The sequence below is a fragment of the Tubulanus polymorphus genome, chromosome 1 (genome assembly GCF_964204645.1).
Source record: "Tubulanus polymorphus chromosome 1, tnTubPoly1.2, whole genome shotgun sequence".
NCBI lineage: Eukaryota > Metazoa > Nemertea > Palaeonemertea > Tubulaniformes > Tubulanidae > Tubulanus > Tubulanus polymorphus.
The window spans coordinates 25,360,892-25,379,797 of NC_134025.1; the positions used below are offsets into that span (position 1 = coordinate 25,360,892).

At 39.6% G+C, this 18,906-nt stretch overlaps 1 protein-coding gene across 2 annotated transcripts in view; it reads left to right on the forward strand.

Annotated features, from left to right (window-relative positions):
• Nucleotides 1-18,906, forward strand: part of LOC141914780 (hyccin-like) — a 46,474-nt gene that overhangs the window by 18,673 nt on the left and 8,895 nt on the right. For both annotated transcript variants that reach the window (XM_074806072.1, XM_074806073.1), the window contains one exon: nt 7,429-7,473. In XM_074806072.1, coding sequence (XP_074662173.1) covers nt 7,429-7,473 — 45 coding nt within the window. The remainder of the gene's footprint in view (nt 1-7,428; nt 7,474-18,906) is intronic.

Genomic DNA, 18,906 nt, shown 5'->3' on the forward strand with positions numbered 1-18,906 from the left:
TCGTGCAATCAGGTGAAAAAACCAATATAAGAATGGTGGTGAAGGGATGGATTCTAAAAACCAATTTAGCGCGTCAATCGCACATAGATATATAAGAGGATATGTTTCTTATCACATGAGATATTTCGCCGGAAGGTACTAAGATTCATTTAGATGGAATAGTTCTCATTTTCAATGTTCATGTTTTGTGAACAGTGCCCCATTTGAATTTGATTCGATGAACATTTTTGAAATTCATTTGAAAAAAAAATTTGCATATACCCTGAATTTGATCTGGAGGCATCTTGTCTTATTAAGATTGACGGTTTATTATTAAGATTTATCCGTGGGGCTAAAATTGCCTCAAATATTTCGCAAAAAAGGTCAGTTATACCTGCAGACTAATTTCAGGCGACCAGCTGTAGCCTACAAACCTGCTACATTTCCCGATTTGGTTCATATAGAAAAAATCATTCATAAATCTCTTGTCCCGAGCAGAAACAGTGAACGCTCGAGAGTTCTGATCGATGAATGATCATGGTCCCGCTATGAAAGAAATCTGAGGAATCACGCGCGGCTCAGACGACAAAGTAAAGGAAATCATTAGATGCCTTGATTGGATTTCTGAGATATCTATAACCGAGGGGTCTAAAACATGATGCCCCCGTTGTGCTTAAGGTCGTCATCGTCGCGTATCGATCGCGTACATTTTCACCGGATTGAATTAGTGGAAACATTGTGAGCTGCGTAAATGTCGAGCTATTTAGAAACACGACCATAGCGCTTTACGAAGCTAATATGATTAGGTTTTAATGGCGATAGATTTTTGTCTTCGAACTAATAGCGATCGAAAATGTAACAAGATTTCTGCGGCGGCGCCTAGGAACCAGCCGTAGAGAGAGACGTGTCGGCTTTCTCAAATCCGTTGATTGCTGAATAATAGAATTTCAATGGTTCTATGAAGAATGTTCATGAACAATATTAAGATTGTCTTATGCTTACTTTGAAGGCAAGCGGTACGTTCTGTCTTATAATAACATCAGATCGATGTACTTATCTTACCATTCGCCGAGTGAAGTTGGAATGGTATTGCGGTATTTAGGATTTCTCAAAAGCATTGTGACTTAAGCATTTATTGGTTAGTTAAACATGAATTTGCCTCTTTGATCTCGATTGAGATCCAACACTGTATCGATGATACACGATTCTTGCCTTAACCATGACGATTCTAGTCTAAAAAGATTTTTTTTAGTTGCATTTTATCGATGGCATTTCTTAGAAATGTCAAGTTTATTTTTTCTCCAATTTTGGAATAATGTCAGTATGGTTTTTCTTGTGAAGGCTTGTTCGAGCTCGTATCACGGTCTGGGTACAGAGGAATGTACTTAGTTTTGTTGTGTTGAACAAAGATCAGCTCTGCGTTGACTTCTGTTTCAGGTAAAGATTTCCGATAACTGAAGCGCTCTTGCGCGACTTGCTTCTTATTCTGAAGCACATTTTCGAACAACTTTCTTCAAGTTGATAATAAGTTCTCTGGTCGAAGGTTGCTTTCAATTTCGTCGGGGTACTTTTTTTTAAATCATGAGAACTTCTTTTGAGCCGTATCAACCAATTTGCCATTATCAAAAACTACTAGGTTTATGAACGCGCCATTTCCTTTGTTGTTGCCAGGTCTGTGTTAGCTAGCGATTTAAAGATGTCCACCCAGAGATTTGTCATGTCTTCAATCTATTTGCAGATTTGAACATGGGAATGACAAAGTCTGGACAGAACCCCTGCAATCGCATATTCCACTTGTACCGTGTTAAGCCTATTTTGTAACCATGGATACATCAAGTTCAATTGCTTATGATGGAATTTGATGTATGTACAGTATCCGTTATGTAGAGAGGAAGACCATCAATGTTCCCTGGTACTCAAACTATCGGGCGCATTAACAAGCTTTGATCTTATTGAAAGACAAAGCCCTTAAAAGGTTGCACGCTCAGATATTTATAATTGTCTTCTCTATCTAGCTTTCGTTTGGCTTTTTCTGTCGTCTTCCCCTAAGATGGTGATTAACTGCCGGTTATCCCGGCGAAGACAATCGTTCATTCATTTTTTCGTCTTCGAACTTTACGACGAATGAGACGAAACTTCGCGAAAGAGAATTTCTAAGTGCAACGCCGTTTGATACATAGTAATCAGCTGCGCGGTCGGCTGAGTTTGCCGATTCAGCCGATTCAGCCGATTTTGTATGAAATTTCTGAACGTAAAAATGAAAATCGGCCAACATTTCACAACGCGGTGAAACTCATCTCGAGGCCGCCCCCAAGCCCCCCCCTCGAGTGGTGTGGTACTGTAGGAAGTACGACGACTGACTAAAGAATAAGAATTAACTGAAATCAGTTTAACCATGACAAATCACGCTAGTGCACTGCAACATTTGTGACAAATTCTCCGCTTTCATCACTATCATCTACTAAAACCAACAGCCAAAACCATTAATTTTTCTGATAGCTGGGTGACAGGCAATGTACCGGCGGCTGAATGGGTGCAATAATTGAGATTAGTGCATTCAGATGATTGAAACGAACGAATCAGCTAAGATTGTCACTTTAATTTCGCATAAGACGCTTCAGCCTGTAAAAGATGTATAATCACAATATTAGTTTTAATAAATTGTTCGCGACAATTCTGAACGAGTCCGGCTGCATGGGGGAAAAATTATAATTTAGATCATTTACTATATTCTCTTAGCATATCTCGTCGCTGAATTCAAAAGTAAAGAATTCCCGGATGGCTTTTCTTCGATCTGAAAATGAAACTTAAAGTATGATTATAAGACTTCTTTTTCAAACGAGATTTCGGGACTGTCGGTGACGCGGCATAGTTTCGCCCCCGGACGTAAATGAAGCTTCGTTTATTATTATCTTGTTGATTATAATTTTTCGAAGAACTTTTCGTAGTCGGGGTCGACGAAATACTCGGACCGCTGATTGGTTGTCGACGAGGATTTCATTGGTTGTCGGCGTCGTAAAGCGGTCGTGATTGAATTCGCGGCGACGTGCCGGCACGTATACGCTGAATTCAACGGTAACACGGCGGAGTCTTCGCGTAAGATTCGACATATCTGGGGGAAACCAGCGTCAATTACGAACCAGATTTCTATGCAAAACAGGTAAATCATTGTATACATATATCTCTGTATATATGTATGTTTATATATATATATATATATACATATATATATATATATATATATATAATGACAGTTACGTGACAGTTTCCTTTGACAGGATGATCATCATAGTTGATATTAGATATTATCGATCTCGATTGATGGTGTTGTGTATTTGAATGCCTCGTTTAAAAAGAAAAGAAGAATGATTCCATTGCTGTACACCTGTTGAGTATATTTTCACATTGATTGTTTGTTTATAGTCGGAATAGTCAGATATTATTGACGATGTTTGTTATCAGGGGCAGGTGAATGTATGTAATATTAGTCATCTATTGCTTCCAAATAGAGAAATGAGCTTTGTTTATCACCTGATTGCTATCAAGTCAGAATCAACTCGGGAAAATAACTCTGGCAGTTTCATTACTTCATCAAGCCCGTAGTAAGTCCAGGGGTCCGCTTTATAGACCAGTATTAACTTTAACCCGGGGATTAAATCATTGATTAATTAATTGTCAATTGAGTTAACCCCAGACTTGGAGTTGATCGTAGTCATTGTAATCAGCCCCAGGTTTTATCGCTCGCGATGAAAACGTATTTATCTTTGCGTATTTATTTTTCTTCTTCGAAGTTGCCTTATTCAAAGTTGTAGTTGAATTTCGCATCTTTTGTTTTTCGTTCAATTCGGTCTAGTCACTTATTCCGCCTCATTATTCTCGTAGTTTACAAGTTTAATGAAATTCAGTGAGAATTCTGTGAGGATGATAGATCGAGTTTTGATAGCTTTCAACCATAATTGCTTGTTGCTGAGAATGACTACGCCCCAGCATTTCGCACATTATTGTGACTCACTTTTTTGAGTCGTGCGTGCACGTGAGTGATGGAACAGTTACTAATCTATTGTAAATTGTGTCCTTGCCTTTCTTGGAATCGTTAAGAATACAATGTGATTGCAGTCCAGGTACAGCTTAACGAGAAGTTAGACAAATAGATCAACTCAAGGAGATTTTTATGATGGAAACTTGCTTATATCACGGTTACTGTTAAGATTATCTAGCATACTACTTATTTACCCAGGGGCCAGTTGCACAGTGGTGACTTAAGTCAAAAAGTGGTCTTAAATCTTAAGACCAGTCTTAAGTTGTTAGATTGGCTATAGAACTAACTTGGTCTTAGACTGGTCTTAAGTCTAAGCCATGACTATGCAACCGGCCCCAGGGAACAGGATTTCTATATGATAAAAATCTTAATTCCTGGGCCTGGTTTCTAGAACTTGTGGTTTTGTGGAACTAATATGGTATATTTATGATTTCGATAACTTCACCAGTTCAAACAAAGGTTTTTGCTTTTCCTCGACATAGGAGCATATTCATACCAGAAAATGTTGTGAGATATTGCCATGGTTTTATCATTGTTAGTACATATAATACGTAGTTATGACAGAGGCTTCGCTTGACCAGTAGGGGGGATAACTCTTTTACCAATAAAACCTGCTTAATCGTATTTTACACCAGAAGAACAACAAATTAAGTGGAAGAAAGTTCTAGCAGAATAATAGAAAGCTCGGTATTATCGATGAAGCAATTATTTGACAGTCTCTGTACCGGCCACACCCACTGGACTTATATAGTTACTTCATTTGAAGGGCTCCCTACTGGTTAAATACACATCAAAATCTGATACCATTATCCAATACGAAGAGTCTAAATCAGAATATCTTCATTATTGATATTATAAGCCGGTGTTATCGATTTATCATCGATTTTAGCTTCAAGTTTAGATTCACTGGGGCTATCATTATTATTATCGTTGTTATAGTATACAAGTTGTATGTTAGTTCGTTTACAAATGATTACAGCCAGGTCATTATTCATAATCATCTTTGTTTTTTGACGCAGTTTCGTTTTTACTGTAAATGCATTTTCTCATCTATCGCCATTAGACTGTGGTTGATTATGATTTGTCTACCGGTACTACAGTGGGTAGTTGTAGCTGGTGACAAACCGTGCAAACTATGAGAAATGTTCGAATTGCTGTGTTTAATAAAGGCGCTTTTATTAAAGCATTAATTTGCCTCTCAGGACTAAATGACTCCTTTATGATATGAAGGTATTCAGTTGGGTTCATAGATGGGACAAAATATCTAATTTAGATTGAATTTTGATTTGAGTAAACTAAGAAAAATTGCAGAAATAATTTGCAAATTTTTTCTGACATTAAGGTCTACCAAAAGTACATAAATGTATGGCAGAAATCCAAAAGTGGTCTTAAATCTTAAGGCTAATCTTCAGTTGTAGCTGTAGAACTAAGCTTGTCTTAGACTGGTCTTAAAATCTAAGCCACAACTGTGTAAGCTTGGGGCCAGCTGCAGTCATGACTTGGGTTTAAGACCAGTCACCTAAGCCATGACTATAAAAAGCAATCTCTATGTATTGATTCTATCCTTAGAGATAGGTCCTTATCTATTGGTCATAACTTCATCATGCATGAATTTTGAAATCTTTCCTCATAGTGTGAACCAGTCTTCAAAACAGGTCTGGATATCTTAAGTTGAACCCTAGGGATACATTCATAACAGCCAAAGTAACTATGAGGAAATTATAGAAATAACTTAACATTTTGAAATATTCCCGGGAGTTAAAGGATTATCCTAGTATATGAAATCCATCCCTCTGGTGCACTATATCGCTCGAACTACTATGACGCGTATAGAATTATTTCGCGTTAATTGTTTTTCGCCTCAAATCGTGATATTTCAAATGTTCTCGTATGTTCTATGTGTGATAGTTGACGACGATAAGAAATTGTCGATGACTGCAGCTTGACACTCGGAGGGTTAAAACCCATCAACTCAGCTAATAGATGTTGATGTGTCGGCATCTCTTGGGGTTGCATTCCACTTCCTTGGCAAAATTCAATTTCTGGATTAAATTCCCTATTTATGTTGGCTGTATGATGGTATGGAAATGCCATGCGGGGATGATAGATGGATGAATGGGTACGTGGCTGCTCTGCCTGGTCACAAAAGATTACGGCGAGCACTGTCACTCACTGGGAGTACACACACACTCGGTAAAACAAATGGAATTTTAGTAATTAACAGTCATTTCATTAATTCAATCACACATTTCCGCAGTATTCGAAGCATGCCTTGAATTGATAGCTGTATGGTCGGCTGCATTGGCCTCTTCTCTTCGAATACTTCATACGAAAGTCTTTTTTTCTTCTTATACAGAAGTGGCCTCGCTCTACATCGCCTCTACCCGTAGTATATGTCGTGCCGTTATCAAATCGCGGCCTGTCATTTCGTAATTAAGTCGCTGTCATTAATTTTCTCGGCGATCGGAAAATCTTCGCGATCCCGACAGCTAATAACGTCGCGAGATAGATATTAATCGCGTTTCACAATTATTAGCTATCGCAATCAAGTAATCTTTATCTATCGTTTAGAAATGCAAATTGTATCATTTGTTGCCCGCGACTGTCACTGTGTTCACTCAGTATATAAACCGTCCTGTTTTCGTTGAGATTTCTATCGCGCAAAGGCTTTAACTCTTTAGCCATAATTACGCCAGCATTTTCAGCCCAGGCCAAATTAAGCCTGGAACAACTGTTCGCACTAGTGCCAAATTCGCCCGTGCCTGTTTGGTCCAACCAAAAACATTGGACCATGCACCAGGCCCGAGCCAAATTTTAGCACGGGTCAAATTTTTGCATGTGAATTCCGACTGATTCCAGAAGTGATTCACAAAATCAGGCCCGAATCAAATTTGGCCCGTGCCTATTAAGCCAGCGCATTCATAGATAAAACATTTACTCAATACTTTACACGGCAATTCACTTCCGGAACCAGTTGCAATTCACAGGAAAAATTCGACCCTGGCTAAAATTTGAATAAAATTTGACCCGGGCCCTGACCTGGTCCGACGCATTTGGTTGGGCCAAACAGGCACAGTCACGTTTTGGCGAAATTAGGCCCTGCACAAAAATGCTCGAGTGGTCGCAGCAAATACATCTGTATACGATTCAAACTGTTTTGTATGTAGAAAACGGGGTACGGGATTTTTTTCATATCTGTTCTATCTAAAAGTTCGATTCGGCTGCTGAAACGATAAGCCACAAAGATGGATCTCTGTGGAGTATTTTGTGGTATGCGTCGTCGACGTATTTTACACCGCGACGCCCGTGTATAATCATTTTCAGCGATGAATCAGGTGTGGTGATTATTATTCAATGGTGATGACACTGAATTATTAATAATGCCCGTTCTATGTTTTCTGTCTTTGTAGAATTATGCGGGTGTCGAAGCGCTGCTGCTCGGTATCTATAATCTGGTAAGAAACGACTGACGCGTAATTAAAAACTCTTGAAATGCGATCCCATGGTGTTCAGGTATCGTTTCAACTCTCAGGCAACGGACAACTCAAGAAAAAAAGTTCATAGATGATAAAATTAAACCACAGGGATTCGGTGTTGTGTCTCATGTGCGATTAAACCTAGGCTTCTTTGAAATGTCTGATAGTTGAAACTGCCGTCAATACTAAGAAAAAATGTCTTTCGATAACTCGTTAAGACTCGTTAAGATTTTAGATGTTCTATTGTTGAATGATGTTTTCTTCATTGCGATGAAAAAGGTTCAAAATATCTCGGCACCCAGTTTCCAAGTAATTAAGTTACATAACTGGCTTAGGTTAAAACTGGAACCGGGTTCCATACAGGATTCCGAAACTGGCTCGGCGCCCGAGATAAAAAACGATACTTGTAACCAGTAATGAAACATAAAGTAGCCTTTTATCCGAAGTTGAATCAAAGGACGTATTATTTAACAAGCTGCAAACAAAGGAATCAGTTCGGTAATTATTTTGCCGAGCTCGTCTCTTCAAAAGCGGTTGTTTTGCCGATGTTTCGTGTAGAGACAGTGTCTGTTAATTGGTGTGCCCGCACGCTATAATTAGAAGATGAGCCACCGAAGGAACGAACGGAAAACAGTCGGATAAAATCGACGAGGACAGATTCTCGGCTCATTTTCGCTTGATTGAGATACCGTTGATACTTTCATGGTTCATATAAAAATTGCGCCTCCCGCGGTTGATGATAGAAAATGGCCTGAAGCGTTGATTGTATGTTTGTTGATCAGGAGGGAGCCGGGCGTGTCGTAATGGATGTGAAATTCGAGTCCCAATCCCCGAAGAATTTCTCGAAATTGATCGTTATTGATCGACTCCGCTGAAAATAATATCAATTGTGTCTACTCCAGGAGACAGACTCAAATACCTAGTCTATATTTATCGGGAAATAGTTCGAATTTTTTTTCGTTGATACGATTAAGATTTCCATAGCTGCCAACTGTTCCTGATGTTCAGCATTTGTTTCTATTCTATGACGAGAAAAACTGATTTGATTTGTTCGATGGGTTCAAAGATATGAGAGATGTAACTGAGAGTCTAACTGTTGATTACTGATTAGTTTGTACATTTTCTTTCATATTTCAATGAAATGTTACTGAAAAAAATTTCAATTTGTTACTAATCACACTTTAAGGAGGTTGGCAGCCCTGAATTTTGACTCACGTCCTGACTGTTTTTCCCGACTGTTTTGCGACGTTTTTTGTTTTTTCTTTTCAAAGAAAGATCCAATCCGTTTAATTCCGCTATAGTTTAATCTAGTTTAATCTTGTCTGTCTCACGCCGTGCGTAAACGGTAACATAAAGCTTTTAGAGATATTGGTTTTTGTCCCTCATTAAACTCGTACTCGGGGTAGATATCGCGGATTTTCAGTCCATTGGATTACTGTACACGCCGATGGTGAAATGGCGTAGTCGCTCGCACTGATTCGGGAATCACCATGGTTGCGTTAATTACGCGCAGGATATTATTTTTCCTGGATTTTCCGAGAGTCGACTTGATCAGATTCCAATTACGAACGCGTTTCGTAAGCCTAAATGTGTGCAAAACACTGTAAGGGAATCAATTACTCTATTTCAAGAGACAGGTAGCAATCGCACTTAGGAAATTCAATATTTCATCTCTGAAATGCTTTCATGCTTAGAGGTAGGTTTATTCAGCTGTAAACAGTCATTAAATTCGCAATCCTTCACGGTCGATGTCTCGACGGCCGCTGCTGGAAACCGTCGTCGTCGGGCATTTCGTTTCGGAGAAAAATCTGATTGATTCTAGTGATGGCGTCGACGTGCGTGCGTGGCGGATGAGAAATTTCTGCCTCGTGACGCATATTGTTAGTGGGCAGTGAATGACAAATTCCACTCACTCAAGGGCGCTATAAGAAACTACATTAATTTCTCGACAATTCAAAATGCGGAATCATTTTTCATTCGGTCATTACACGCGTGATATACTGGTTATATCGCGGTTGCTTTTATGTCATGTGCAGTTTAGATTTTTGGGACGGCAGCGCTCTACATTTTCCCATCATATTCATTACAATTATTGACGTGTACCGATCGACTGATATCTGATATATTTTATCGACCAGATATTAAATTTGCCTCCAGGTGAAACATTTGCCGGGGCATAGAATTCATAAGAGGATGATCATGTTCATACTAATCATTATCTATGCCTAGATTTAGCTGTAATTGTAAATGAGGGTCCAGTTTTTCGCTAAAAGTCGTTTAACTTCATCAATTTATTTCATGTCAAATCAATGTAACCAATAGAGTTTTTGAACTGTCTACCGTTGATATTGCCTAAAGATTTTATAGCCGCCATCACATGATTTGACCCAGATCAGGCCCAAGTTAAATTTGGCTCGTACCTAATTAGAGAGTGCATTTGCAGGTAAACGACTCACTCCATACTAAACAATGCTGATACTAAACAATGCTTATACAATGCAAAGTGAGTCACTTCCAGACCCAATTCACACGCGCAATTATTTGACCTTATCTGATATTTGGCTCGGGCCTGGTCCTGGTCGGGCCAAATTCGCCTCGTGTCAAAAACGCTCGCATGATCGCGGGATATATCGCCACTCTTTGAACTCCGTAAATGAACGCAATTAACTTAGTGTTTGTTGCATCTTGTTACTCGATAAGCGTTACATTCTTATCAGTTATTATTATGGTTTTGACAGTTTCGGCTCGAGTAGTGATTTATATCAGCCTTGAACGCGATGGATTTACGCGGGCATGCCATCAGTTTATATCGTCTAATACCTGATTTAGTCCGGCGAGTCTGCGTCGATCGCATTGAATTCACCTATTCTTGTTCTTTGCTCTTGGCCGACTCTCTTCCAATAAGCGTAATTTGCCATGTTACCCATCTAATGACCTCCTGTTATTTGCCAGAAATCAGCAAAAAGAGGGAAATCTCGAGGAGTTATCAAGACTCATTTGTCGAGTTATAAAAACCATTAGCGCTCAAAGACATCGCGTCAGTTCGTAATGATAGGGCAGGAATTCACCGTTACCGAGGTATATGCAGTACTAATAACGTCCGCATAAGACATGAAAGCTTCAGTTCAATAGAGTACTTTACTTCGCGGCGAGCTGGTACAAATATTTCAGAAGGCGGTACGCCAGACGGGAAAAAACCCATCGATCTATATAATAACAATTCGTTTTTCCCATTTTTTCCAACCCGAAGCGATGCGGAATTTATAGATTCATAAAATACAGCGTTCGATTCGATATCAGTTTACTCCCTACTTAAACGTGTTAAAATACCGTCATTTCCTAATATCTGAATTGGAAAGTCGTATGATTATCCCTTCACTGACTGACTGATTGCGATAACATCGCGCATGGCATAAGTTCACTCGCATTCTTTCTCATCGACCGATGGGTGATTTTTTTCTGTCGGTTGTGGTCTGCGCATTCTACAACTTAATCACATCAACTTACACCGAGCTCGTGTAGGTACTTGACGTTATTGAATCTTGCGCAAGTGAGCGTCGTTCCTCCTGATTCGGAGACCGGGTGTAAATAGTTGTACTACTACGCCTGGGATGTGTGTAATCTGATGATGTATTAGTATTACTGTCGGTGAAGGGTTTCTTATTTATTCTCTGTCCGATCAAGTGAGTGTGTGACTCCTTAGCTTGGTCATTTATTTTTCAGTCGAGATTAGGTTGTGCTAGTTGTATTCACGTCAACGACCGTAGTGAGTAGAATGGGAAAAGTATTTTTAAAAATCGTCGTTGGATGCAGGAACTCCCGGGTTGGATTCTGGGAGGAGGTTTTTAAAGATATCCGGTATCAAAGGACGAGATGGAAGGAGTACACTTCCCTGGGAAATATTTGAAATTCTACCCATTAATGGATATCTGTATCAGTTAGAAAAGAAAACTAAATCAATGACGATAAACTTGTTATATACTCAGGAAATGTTTTTGAGGGGTCTCTGTTATATAAGATGTTTCAGTCTAGAAGCTGCATTACCATGATTGAAGATCTTCTCCGAGCACAAAGAATAGTCGCATCAATGGCATTTGAATCTATCCAGACTTCAAAATCTTTATCTGAATCTGTCAATTCTTTTCCGCCATTTTGGCCTGGGTCAGACTGACCCAGACCAGGACTAAGTCAAAATTCTGTTGTAGTTAAGTCACTTTCAGAACCACTAAGGATTCACACAGAATAAGTTGAACCGTGCTAGAATTTGGCACAGGCCTGGTCCGACGTTTTTGGTTTTGGCCCAGTTGGGACAGTGTCAAAATAGGCACAGAACCATTTGGCACCAGTTCTAACAGTTTAGCTCGGGCCTAATTTGGCACAGGCTCAATTTAGCTCGGGTCATAAATGCTCATGCGATCATGGTTTCATTTAATAGCCAATGTACAGCATAATTCCACATACTATCATTAATTCATCTCAGTCGTGATTGAGCAGCTCTCCTGTTCTCTCCCGTGAATCCAGATGGAATTGTATCTTTTCCTCGAAACCGGAATATCACGTAGACTCGATCCCGCGTTTCGGCGTAATTTCAAACGTTTTTCACCGCGTTGATGAATTTACGACAACCCTCGGGATATCGCGCTTCGAATTCCGAGACACGAGGAGTGACATGTCATACAACACCGGCACGCAGGTCCCCTTGGGAATCTACCTTCGAGGTGTCATCCATCGTCAGATGCACGTGCTTATCAATTACATCCCTCCGATTTCGAATATGTATATATCATTTTGAATTTCAATCCAAACGTCGAACATCGGAGCTATTACATCGTCGCGTGGATTTTTGAAATTTATGATATCTAGCATCGGCTACTGTTTATCTGTTTATCGCGTACATTTTTCAGTTGTCATTTTTTTAATCAACCGAACATTGACTGTTGGCGTTCGAACTGATTTCATTGATACGAATTCATCCATGCGTCAATCGCGCGGACGCCGCACTCGTAGAAATTGTGATGTTAAATGGAATAAATTTACATTAAGTCGCTCGGCGGCCGACCTCAAATAGGGTGACTAGTTTTAATACTAGCTGCCGAGGTATTACAGTATTTTGTTTACAAGCGATTGATTATGCAAGATAGATGATGCTGCGCCGGCTACACTTTCAAATTATCCGTTCTGATTGAATTCCAGTTTACATTAGATTATGGCATCTGCATTGAAATGAGTTAGCGAGGCAATCAGTTCGTTGCCATGACTACACACAAACAGCGCTTTTCTGGCGGATAGCTCGGGCAAATTTGTCGAGCGAGAGAGAGAGAGCTGAGAGCCGCGCGCGTCCTGGAATAAAATGTTTAAGTTACAAATGGATGACAATGAATGACAAATTGAGTAAGAGCGCGAATCGACTGAACAAACATAACGAACACAGTTTGTAATTTTAATAGAGAAAATATTTGTTCTCGCCCCCCAAATCACGAGCATATTAGCCATTTTGATTTTTCATTTCGAGCAGCACTCGTGTATCGCGTGTTATTACAGTATTTACTGTCCAAATATTTAGAGCGTCGAAACATAAAAATCGTCATCGATGCGATCACGATCGTTTGTGACCGCAAGTGTCGAGCTCAAGGTCGACGACTCATTAGATTTACAGATTTCTCCCCGAGGCTCGTTGCGCGGATTTTTAATACGTATATTCGAGTTTTCGCGGTGTCGTCGATAGCGAGACGCGCTTCGAAGACGTTCGTTTCAAACGCACTTATTGAAAATTATAACGACCCTTCGGGCTGTTTTACTGTTGTAACGTTTCGAATGAAAGTAATATTCAGGAATCAATTGCTCTCGAATCTTTCTTCGGGGAAGAATTTAAATGAATTTCAGAGATATTTGAATATGCGCGTGCGCGTGCGGTGTTCTGCTTAGAAACAGAAAACATGTCGCGGTGATAATTGAATAACAGCATAACTTAATAAATTTTCTCTGTTTTCTCTGTTTAGATATCTCAATAGGGATGATATCTATTTCTGACTCAGAGTTCCATCACTTCAGCCAAACTGTATTTCCACCAAACTCGATATCGCGGAATTGACTTCTATCATCAAATTAGAGCCAATGTATTGGTTGTTTTGAGCTTTGTAACTCAAAGATTAAGGGGCATAGGCCTAGACTAGTTCCAGTCTCGATGAATTTCATTGAGAGAAAACCACAAAATCAATTCTTACAGCTGTTATTGTTTTTTTCAAAATATCTTACGTAAACTCTGGGTGGAAGGATTCCACCTGGAAACATGAGAAAAAAGCAATAACAGTTGTTTGAATTGATATTGTGGCTTTCTCTGCGTATTTGATATTCTTTGAAACTCGTTTCGCAAATGCTTCTCAAATGCTTGAAAGGTCTGGGATCAGTCGGCTTCGTTTAAGATACCCGCCACCCGTTTTATCCCCGGTTGAGGAGAAATTCATGTTCGTGTTCCGTAATTAATAGAACGCGATGCAAAAAACGTGTAAAAAGAGATGTCGAAAAATAATGATAAGACATGACGTGACCCTTTATGCACCTTCAATTATAACCAGGCGTTGATTGTGTCGGTTAGATCTGGCTTAATGTCGCATTCGGAATTATAAGAATTCATTTACGACCACGAGCGAATTGACACGGAATACATTTAAATAGTTCGGGCACTTGCATCCATTGATAGCGCTGTTATCATGCGCGATTCATTGAGCATCTTCCTAATTGGTGATCGATGGCAAGCTACCTACCCTCACCCGCGACGCGACAATGGTAGCGTCGAACCTATGTCACCCTTCCGTGTGGCGCGCACGCAGTCGAAACCCGAACGCGCTATTACGACTACCTTTGTTCATGTATGCCTTATTACTATTCGTCGATTGATAGCGATAGCGCGAGGGATCACGAATCACCGTGGCCAATCCGCGCTGCTATCCAACCGGACATATACGGGAATAGATAGATACTTGTATGGCAACGGCTGGCTGTCGGTCTCACTCTTCTTCATTGAAAACAATGGCGTACTATTTCACTATTTGAATATTCTACTCGTCGTGGTAAGTGATTAATTTACTTTTGGAAAAATTGAATTTTTTCGATTCGTCGCAATATTTTATCAGATGTTTTAGATGAAATCTGAACGTCTTACATCCGATTCAATCCTCCCCCTTAGTTAATGGAAGTTTGGAGTTTTTGATAGAATTTTGTGGTTCTCTATTACATCAAATCTAAATTTCTTATGATGGTTTTTACAAATCGTTTGACAATCTTGTTTTTATTTAAATCTATAGAAAGTTGCTTTGTCAATTTTCTCACGAATTCAGTATGAATTCTATTTAAATGAGATCGGGTTCAGGACACGAGCGATAAAAAGGAAATGCGGAGATTTTGTTTCTTTAGTCATGAGATTTGAAAAGCCGACCAGAAATAGGATCGGCTCATAATAGGGTTGAATTGTTGTCGATGTTTTCAAGGAATGCGATTTAACATTGATGTTCAACCCCCAACTGAGGGTGAACCGGGGTTTCGTTGCCTGGCAGGTGACACCAAATATGACCTATAAACAGTTTTAGATTATCTTATTCTAAAGAATTTATCATAGGGACGAACGGGCAATGTTGTGAATCCATGGATTCTATTATTTCAGTTTGAGTTATGTTTTTGATATTTGTTTATTGAAATACTTTTATAGGTGACAAACCAGCTTATAAGCTCTGTTATTGATTTACCTTTCATGAGATTGAATTGCTTTGATTACGTATGTTCGGGATTATTTTTTCTGCCCAAAAGAGTTTGCTCTATTCCTTGAAAACTGCCCTCTAAAACACCCTTGCACGTGCTAACCTATTTAGAGTTCATTATAATGGTTGATATGATGGAAATATGTCTTGTGAATATCACAGAATTCGAATTACGAGTCTGATCATTAACAGCTGAAAGTGTTAAACCACTTCATTATTAGCTGTCAGTTCTCTGTAGTAATAGTAGTAATAATAGAGTTTTACTCGGTGAATTGAAGAAAAAAGCTCGACCGACCAAATGACAGTTGCTTAAGCTGCAGGCTTTAGTACGCGTCATGAATTTGAATGGCTTCAATTTCAAGAGTAGATTTCTTTCTTAACGACGGGAAATAATTGACTCAACAAAATGTGTAACAAGCAGCGTTTGAACGAGAGTCATCACAATTGTTAAACGAGGTACATCGAGTGAATAGAGACTGAATGATGTGGCTTCGTTTTTCCGCGCTTACACAAATTGCGTGCCGAAAAACGTTTGTGAAATTGTTTATAAGGCGTCGTGTGATATTCCATTGAAACGTTAGGGACAAAGTTTTCCGCCGAATGTCATTTTAAACGTACTAAAAGAAATCGACGACGATGCGATGACTGCGCCGCAAGTAAGAAGACCCGCAAAAAGAAATGAAAGGCCTCGGCGAACTCTCTTACCCTGGTAATGTTTCCCGCATAGTAATTGAATACAAGCTACATTTCACCCCGGCAAGAGAGAGGAATAAAAATGCATTGAATCAAGTATCTGTCACTCTAGTGGCATAATAAGTTTGCCTCGTAATTGGAAATGCGCATAATAATTACAGTGTTTGTGTTGAATTGCCCTAATTGAAAATTCGCAAATGGCTTTAGATTCCCGTGTATTCGCGAGAATATGTATTAGATTTACCAAGTTTCAAGCGGGTTACGGAGACTAAAGACGTTCAACTCTCGCGGGGTAGTGTAACTAGGTATGAAATATTAATTCAGAGATGTTTCGATCATTAGAATACGCGGAGTAAAAGTCCCTCAGTGCCGTGAACACTATTTTCTGAAATAGATTATTCAGTAATGTCTCGACTATTACGGAATTCAAAAGATACACCGGGCGAATACGCTGTTTCTTAATCCCGCGATGTCTGATAGCGCTGGATGAAAAGTTTCGCCGGGATTGATTAACAAAGTTTTCGCGAGCACGTTTTTGCCGGAGAGCGTAATGGGGAGGGCATTTTTCAGAGTGATTAGTGTCGCGTTTGCAAAAAACGTGTGTATAATTCACGAAGGTAGAGCTTCCATTTATGTTTTACATCGACAACGAGAGACGCATTAGATTCTACACCCGAGAAAAAGCCGATTAGATCCGCCTTCGGTTTATGTTACAAGCTGAGTGCCACGACTCTAATTTCAGCCTTTATTAATGAGAAATAGACGGATTAATAGACAAGTCGACATCAAAACCAGTTATACACACTTTCATCACTCGAAGCAATAGTTTGGTTCTTGGTTGATACCTGATACTGGATAAATCTCGTCAGCTTCAATCCTCACGGGCTTCTAATGCGAAATTCATATGCCCGGCACTGACAACAATTGAATTTGAGATATTGATGGCGGTTCAGATACGAAACCGTGCTCTCATATTGTGTGCGTCGTCATATTCTCGGCTGTGGAAAGTTGTTTTTGCAATAGGAGTTGTTTGCCAAATGACAGAAACATACTTGTAATCTCAAACGGTTGATTGTTAAGAAGTTCCGGACAATTTCTGATAGCTTCTGTGGAGAAGTTTCTGATCGAACTGTGCCTGTTTAAAAACTCTACCATCAACTATGATAGTTTTTGTGAAAGTAATGAGTTTCTGATGAATGAATGTAGTTAATTATTGGCGTTGTGATCAGTTTGTAAAGTGAATGTAGTTTCTAGTTAGGGTTGGATGGGTAATTATACCAAAGCATTTAAGATCCCTTAACTTAGATCAGCTTGAACTAATGATTCCTTTTCAACTCGACCTAAGAGAAAAAAGCTCTGAAAAGACGCTATGTTAATGGTGACTTGCCACCTTCCTGGTATAGGATTTCGAACAATCGGCTCCATTCGACCATTTTCCGGGTGAATTAAGGCAAATTGGATTCTTGGGCATTCATGAGAGGATGTCTGGGTCACTTCAAACCATTGGTAATTGTTTGTCGGTATTTATCCAGAAATAATGAGTACAAAGGAAAAATACTCTTCTTATATCCTTCACCTGCATTATTTCAAGGTATTCTAGACTTGACCATATAGCTAGGTTCACTGGAATGTTTTTGGCCCAGGTTATACCAGGAGTGGTGGTGGGAGTTACACTGAGTGGTCTTAGCTTCAGTTGGAGGCTAACCCATCGCAGAGTATGAGCATAGAAATGAGAACTTGGAGAGATTCCTTAGAATATTAGTGAGTATGTATGTTTGTAGTTTGAGATTTCCCAACTGATCTTCACAACAGAATCAACAGAATGGATATCGTTAGAAGTTATTCTTTCAAAGATGAACCTGACCCAAACCCTCGAGAATGAGGAGTATAATAGTCATCATGTGAAGTCTATACATTACAGATTTGTCATCAAATGATTTGCATCGGCTTCTAAAGGCTACTGATTTGAATACAGAATAACAATTGCGATAGAGGAAAAATGTAGGTTGTGTCTCAATGCCGAATTCAAGAGACTATTCATTGACGTGGTTATCTTGAACTTATAAGTTGAGAACGGTGGCCTCAACTATCCAGATAGGTCGACCAATAGATCGCAATGCGGTCTTTATCGAAATACCGACCTGTGGCGATTAGCGAGACTCGAGAAATTTGATTACGAAATCGGGAAAAAGGATGGAGTCGGTGCTGAATTCGTTTCGGTTTGATCGAAACTAGGTGTTGCCGGTACATCAGTGGGTAGTTGCTGGTAGTAACTTAATATACATATCAGCAGTTGTACCACTGATGTGTCGTTTACACCGCAAATCATCGACGATACGATACGATATACCCCGGTGAAATTCTGGCTACCGTTCGATCGGACGCTACCGGGAGAATGGAAGCCGAATCGACAACTAGAGATGATGCTTCACGCGGTCTATATCCGTGAAATAGTGATGATGTCTTTTTAAGGATGTGTACTGGAGGCGATAAGATTTAATTAGACATATTTGGTGCTCGTCGGCTCATTAGTGGATGACTACTGGTAGTATAACCTGCTTTATCAGCAGTTGTACCACTGATGTGCTGATAGCGCTCATTTCTACTCATTAAGGGTGCGGTCTATTATAGTTAACCATTTTTCCTTTCGACCTTTTGAGTCACATTCAATAAAACGCGCGCGCGTATTTCATTTACAGCTGCCGTTTAATTTTTTGCTGTCGTCGACAATTTTCTCTTCGCTTATAGCGATTTTCAAATCGTGAACTCAATACTGAGTAATCGTTTTTTTTTTTCGAGAACAATTTTTTCGAAAAAAAAAAAACGTTCAAGCCCGGTAAACCGATCCCCGTCGAGAGATAGAATTCCATACCAGGAGGGTTTCATGATGCTAGATTCTACCCGCAAGATCTAGAGAAACCATGTAGGTCTGCGGAATACCTAGCTATCACCGGATTATTATTAA